At 43.2% G+C, this 7,131-nt stretch overlaps 1 protein-coding gene across 1 annotated transcript; it reads right to left on the bottom strand.

Annotated features, from left to right (window-relative positions):
* Positions 1-1,673: 1,673 nt before the first annotated feature.
* Positions 1,674-3,755, bottom strand: CCDC185 (coiled-coil domain containing 185; the record flags this gene model as incomplete). Its single annotated transcript, XM_083349814.1, has 1 exon — positions 1,674-3,755. The coding sequence occupies one exon, from the start codon at positions 3,753-3,755 to the stop codon at positions 1,674-1,676; it is 2,082 nt and encodes a 693-aa protein (XP_083205940.1).
* Positions 3,756-7,131: the final 3,376 nt, after the last annotated feature.

Below are 7,131 nucleotides of genomic sequence, written 5' to 3' on the forward strand. Positions count from 1 at the left end.
ACCCTGGTCACAATCATGCTGCCTTTGGCCTTGATCATTAATGAGGTCTCAATCTACCATCTACTGCTGCCTAAGAATTTCAGAAACAAATAATTGCTACCTCCTTTGAGTTAGTTCAACATGGAGGTCATTCATGCAATATAGATCTTGGCCTCAATATTATTCTCTAATATTGCATAAATATTAACTGGCATGTCTAGCTAAGACACTAATTCTAAAAAAAATGTATGTCAAAGCAAATCTCATCAGCTTCACAGCTACAGCTGATGAGAGAAATGAAATGTAAAAAAGAAGTTGCAAGGCAAATTCAGTTTAAGTTCAACGTGCTTCGAAAAACTTTCTACCAAGTTTTTAGGAACACCTACAATTGTTTCGAGCACTTGTGTCTTTATTTTCTCCAGCCAATTTACCAAAAATAGAGGATGTTTATTTGCAGATTAAATCTCAGAATATAAACATCAAATAATACAATTTCATATTTTTTTTAGAAATGAACAGAATCTGGTCAGGCTTTATTTCTAAATTATCTTAAAATGATATATGGTTAGCGCGTTATGTGGTTGCCATCAGAAATTTTTAAAGTTAGAAAATTAACATTATGAAAATTTACAAAATTAGCATTGGCAAATACAATGTCAGTCCAAAAGTACATAGGCATACAATAATAAATTTCTAATATCATAAAATAATACATTCATGTCTGTTAAATCCTATGAAACTCGTAAACATCAAAGGAACAAATGGGATTTGTGATTAGCATACAGACTGCAAATTATTGCTTAGACACATAGAAATAATAGTTTGAAATGTATTGCGGGAATGTTTTTCATTAAAATACTAGTACAGGTAGTCCTCGTCTTACAAACATTCATTTAATGACTGTTTAAAGTTACAAGGGAACTGAAAAAAAGTGGCTTATGACCAGTTCTCACACTTATGACCGTGGCATCATCCCTTCAGTCAATGATCAAAATTTAGGTGCTTCTCAACAGGTACGTATTTATGATGGTTGCAACATCCCTGGGGTCCTGAGATTCTCATTGCAACCTTTCTGGGGAACATCGGACCAGCAAAATCAATGGGGGAATAAAACCCAGATTTGCTTAACCACATGATTCCCTTAAGAACTGCAGCGATTTGCTCAACAATCATGGCAAAACAGGTTATGAAATGGGAAATGACCCTCTTAACAACTGTCTTATTAGCAGCAGAAATTTGAGGCTCAATTGCAGCCATAAGTCGAGGACAGCCTGTATTAATACTTGGTTGGCCAATGTATACCTTGATCTGAAATGTTTTAAATGTCACATTTGGTAAGACGTAATTTTTAACTCCAACTATCCCATGGTAAAATATGATTTTTAAAAATCATTGTTACAGGAATATTCAATCAAAATGTGTTGCTTTAAGTCATCGCTAAATTCTGTGTAGCACTAAGTTGTTCATAGCACCTATGTGGATAAAGGTCAGTATTTTCTGTTCACAATAACATTACAAATGCACATCAGAGCTTTTTAGTGTATATTGTAAATTCCTTTAAACCACAGTACTTATCAGTCAAACAGTAATTAAGGCTGAAATCACTTTAGTGTACAGCAATGCAGAGTTCTGCAAAATGCATGCATTACAACCATCTACTCTGGTTAGAAGACAGTTTGTTTCCTTAAACTTCACTACAGGCCTCTGGGGCAATTTGCATTACGGTGGGCATCTAAAGCCATTGGATCAAATGTATTGTGGTTTATCAGATCTCTCATTTTGTCTCTAAGGCCATACGAGGCTCTGGCTATTCTCCTAGAGTCTTCAACAGCTGCGTCCTTGTACCTTAGAAGCTGATTGCTTTTCAGATCTTTTCTTCTTAAAGCCTCTTGCAATTCCCGCAGGTGGCATTTTTCATCATAATCAAGCTTCTGTTTACGGCAGTGGTGATTCCTTTCCTTGGCGCTATTGATTTCTTTTATATGTTGTACTCTGTCTTGCATATTTTTGGTCATGATTTCCCTGGCCTGCTGTATCTTCATCTCAGCTATTTGCAACAACATCTCCTTGCGCCTTCTCTTTTCCTCCTCTGTCTCTTTAGCTCTAGCCTTCGCCACTATACCTTGCTCTTCATCCTTGTACGACTTTTCTTTCAGTTCCCTATTCCTCTCTTCCAGCAGCTGCTCAAGGATTTCCTGAGACCTCTGGAGCTTTTGTTCAATGCAAAGCCTTTTGTACAACTCGTCCGCTTTCAGCTTGTCCTCGACTGGGTCTTTCATCTGCATGGGCTTGAGTTTCTTATAGTCATTCAGGTCTACTTTTCTCTTCTTCCTTTCCATTTCTTTTATAAGCCTCTTCTCCAGGGCTTGCAGCATCTTCTCTTTGCACGCATGAGAGTTCTGATCTTTGACATTTCGGTCCATCATCCGCTTGTCCCAGAGTTGCTTTTCCTGGCAACGTTTCCTATACTCAGCCTGAAGCCTGGCATTTTCAAATTTCTCTCTACGTCTACACTCCTGCTCTTTAGCTAGCTTCTTCCACTTCTTGTCACGCAACAAAATATCCCTCTCCCTAGCGGCCATTAATTGCTCTTCATCTAACTTAACCTTGGCTTTTCTTTGATCCCGGTCCCTCTGCCATTGGTCCACATTCTCCGCCAGCTGGTATTGCCTCTCCTTTTCCAACTTCGCTTTGTGCTTCTTCTCCTTCCGCCTCATCTTTTCCCAAGCCTCAGAGACCTGGAGCTGCCTGTCCTTCATCTCTTCCTCCTCCTGATGCCTAGCTAACATCAGAGCAGCCAGCTTTTTGTCCCTTTCTGGAATCATGTCCTCGTATCTCTTCTCGGTCAGATCCTGGAGGCTGATCTGAGCGTCTCCCTTCTTGCTCTTGTGGTGATTGTGGTGACGGTGATGATGCGAATTGTTGTTAGGGGGCAAATAAGCCATCGGGTCTTCCTCCTCATACTGTCTCAAGGAATGCATCAGGTCTACCAAGCTGGGACTGCTGTCGCAGGGCTCCTGCCAATCCCTTCTTTTGGGTTCCTTCTTCTCAAGCTTGGGAGAAGCTTTGTTGTCCATCTGAGTGAAGGAAAAAGAAGACGGGCAGACTGACGGTGGCTTGCTGACGTCGGTGGGAAAGTCGGTGCCATATTCCAGAGCTCTAGTCACAGGACTGGCCCATTGGTCGTCCCGGAGCAGCTCCTCCACCCGGGTGCACCGGCCTGCCGGGGAGCGGCCGGGCAGCTCGTGGGGGGGATGGAAATCTCCGCCGTAGAGGGTGGTACAAGAAGTGGTGCAAGGAGTAGCGCAGCCCTCGCCGGCCGGAGCGAGGTAATGGTGCTGCTGCGGCAAGGTGGGGCGGCGCAAGCGGGCCGAAGCGGCGGTGGCGATGGCTGGAGCCTTAGCGTGCGGGAGCGAAGCGCCCCTGTACTTGCCTTTGCGCGGCAGCAGCATTCCGCCTTCGTCGCGGTATATTTGCGCCAGCTGGTGGCGCCCAAGGCAACCCTCGCCTCCCGCCGCTTCGGGCTCCGAGCTGTAAGCCGGGTCCGGGAAACATTGCGGCGGAGAGAACCGGCCGGGGCTGATTCGCCGACGCGTCATCTCTTGCTGGGTCTCGCTGCCGGACAGACTGCAGCAGGACACGACGGGCGGCTTCTTCCGGCCCTTGTTGGTGCTGGCCGCGCCTCGGTCGCTCGGGTAGACGCGCCACCTGCTCTCCGCTCCGAGACACTGGCCCGTCCCGCGCCGCGGCCGACGCCGCTGCTGCTGCCGCTTCATGGCCGAAGTGGCCTGCCCGCTGCTCACGCAGCGCCTTGCGCAGCACAGTGAAATTCAGCGCGCGTCACAATGGGGGAGACCGGGTCCCTCCTCCTCCCGGAGCCCATTAGGACGCGGGGCCACAATGCGACCCTGGCCCACTCGCCCCTAGCTGGCCCTGCTTCCTCTTCTGCCGAGGGAAAAAAAGAGACGGCGCGAGGGTTCCGGGCTCTGGAAGTTAGCTCGAATCAGGTGTTCTAGTGGCGCAGTGGCTCTCCGGATCCCAGCGGAACTGCAGCTTCCCATAAGATTAGTGGAATGGGACACTAAAGTACCACCACCTGGAATCCCATCTCTTGTTAGGCCAGAAGCCCAGATATCTTTGATTCAAATGCAAACTGGAATACCACAAACCCATTTCTGAATTTTCATTAAATATGGTGGTTCTTCCAGAAAGGATACTGCATTCCCTGAGAGAAAGTGTCACAGGAGCTTTCATAAAACAACTTAGTTGTCTGAGACGTTGCCTATTCACAAAAAAATGACTCCTAGGGTAGATGTTTATTTATTTATTTTATTTTATTTTATTGAATTTCTATACCGCCCTTCTCCCGAAGGACTCAGGGCGGTGTTACAAGATATAAAATAAATTTGTTGTTGTTAGTTGCGAAGTCGTGTCCGACCCATCACAACCCTATGGACAACGTTCCTCCAGGCCTTCCTGTCCTCTACCATCCTCTGGAGTCCATTTAAGCTCACGCCTACTGCTTCAGTGACTTCATCCAGCCACCTCATTATCTGTCGTCCCCTTCTTCTATTGCCCTCAATCTTTCCAAGCATTAGGCTTTTCTCCAGTGAGTCCTTCCTTCTCATTAGGTGGCCAAAGTATTTGAGTTTTAGCTTCAGGATCTGGCCTTCTAAAGAACAGTCAGGATTGATCTCCTCTAGGACTGACCTGTTTGATCGCCTTGCAGTCCAAGGGACTCGCAGGAGTCTTCTCCAGCACTATAGTTCAAAGGCTTCAATTCTTTGCCGCTCAGCCTTTCTTTGAGGATTATCTTGGTTTTATTGTGAGGGATCAGGGAGGAATTTCCTCCTTTTGTTATTGGCCATAATTCTAACAGTAACTGCCTTTCCCACACGTAGCAACAGAATTTAGTGGGGGGAATCCCTTTTTGACAATAGGTGTATTTTATATGTATGCAATGCTATAATATTGGTCTGTGGAAACTCAGATGAGCCCTAGAAGACAGCAAAGAGTTATAGAAATCTTTTTGCTTCCACCTAGTGCTTGCCTGTATTTTCGCAGACCAGATGTGGACATTCTAGTTATGTATGAGAGATAAACATCAATGAAATTTATGGCTATGTTAGGAACAATTATAAGTCATGTATGTATAACAAAGGATAATGTGTAGCAGCAAGATTCTTTGGCCTATCATGGTTTAAACTTAGATGAATGGGGTTTTTTCTGGTTAGTACCTGAACATCTTATAACATCTGTACATCTTGCAAATGAACATCATCTTTTGATTCAGGAATAAAATTCTTTAAGTTGTTGATGATCTTAAATTAACAATGTTGCAAGCTCATTTCGCTGAATGTTCTCTAATTTCTAACCAGCTTTATGTTGCTTTTCTAAAAGAAAAATAGAACAGTATAACCTGACATCTCAGCAAGCTACTCATTCTAGCTTGTGACAAATTTTAATAATGTGTTGTCTCTAGGTAGTGCTCACCTTATGATCATAACTGGAACCGGAATATATTGCAACTGGGAAGACCATAGCCTTGACTATACGCACTTTTGTTGACAGGGTGATGTCTCTGCTTTTTAGTGTGCTGTCTAGATTTGCCATGGCTTTCCTCCCAAGGAGCAAGCGTCTTTTAATTTCTTGGCTACAGTCCCCATATGCAGTGATCTTGGAGCCCAGGAAAATAAAATCTGTCACTACCTCCATTTCTTCCCCATCTATTTGCCAGGAATTGAGAGGGCCAGATGCCATGATCTTGGTTTTCTTAATGTTTAGTTTCAACCCAGGTTTTGCACTCTCCTTCTTCACTCGCAACAAGAGGCTCTTTAGTTCCTCTTCACTTTCTGCCATTAGAGTGGTATCATCTGCATATCTTAGGTTGTTGACGTTCCTTCCGGCAATCTTAATTCCAACTTTTGATTCATCTAGCCCTGCCTTTCTCATGATGTGCTCTGCATATAAGTTAAATAGGCAGGGCGACAGTATACAGTCTTGCCGGACTCCTTTCCCAATTTTGAACCAATCAGTGGTTCCGTGTCCAGTTCTCACTGTTGCTTCTTGGCCCGCATATAGGTTTCTCAAGAGACAAATAAGATGGTCTGGTACGCCCATCTCTTTAAGGACTTGCCACAGTTTGTTATGATCCACACAATCAAAGGCTTTAGCAGTCAGTGAAGCAGAAGTAGATGTTTTTCTGGAACTCTCTAGCTTTCTCCATGATCCAGCATATCTTAGCAATTTGATCTCTAGTTCCTCTGCCTCTTCGAAATCCTGCCTGTAGTTCTTGATCCACATACTGCTGGAGTCTAGCTTGTAGGATTTTAAGCATAACTTTACTAGCATGAGAAATGAGTGCAATGGTGCGATAGTTTGAACATTCTTTGGCACTGCCTTTCTTTGGAATTGGAATGTAAACTGATCTTTTTCAATCCTGTGGCCACTGTTGAGTTTTCCAAATTTGCTGGCAAATTGAGTGTAGCACTTTTACTGCATCGTCTTTTAAGATTTTGAACAGCTCATAAAATATAATATAAAATATAAAATAAATAGAATGTTTCTAAAAGGCATAGCTGCAGAATTTTGGTATAGGTAGAGGTCAGATATGAACTCCTCACAATATTTAATGTTATTTAGCTTTTAGAAGGGGGATATGATGGCATTTTTCAAATATATCACATAGAAGTGTTTGATTTAGTTTTTATTCCTTAATACAAGACATGTACTTGTATACGTACTTGTTTCAGGCTACAGGAAGGCAGATTCCAAATGAACATTAAAAGGTTTCCTGACTGACTAGTTCAACAATGAAAGCAATTATTTAGACATGAGGGCCACTGTTCATGAGATATAATGCAGCTGACTCTCAATATACTCGGACTAAACATCTGGGATGCTTAATTTGGATTTTTGCACCTGGCAGGAAGTTGGATTTGAAGGCCTCACTATCTCTTCTGTCTCTATGATTCTAATTTACCCTGTTTCAGTTTATCTACTGAACAGATGCAAAGCTGTACTCTTACATAATAATAAAATAGCTTAATTGAGTTTTCTGAGAAATCAGCCCTGCTGTGTTCAATAAGAATCTCTGGTTAAAATTTCATCACCTGCACTGGCTGTATTCACCATCAATGCTAGGCTACTATT

This window comes from Vipera ursinii (assembly GCF_947247035.1).
Source record: "Vipera ursinii genome assembly, chromosome: 1".
In the NCBI taxonomy this organism is placed as follows: domain Eukaryota; kingdom Metazoa; phylum Chordata; class Lepidosauria; order Squamata; family Viperidae; genus Vipera; species Vipera ursinii.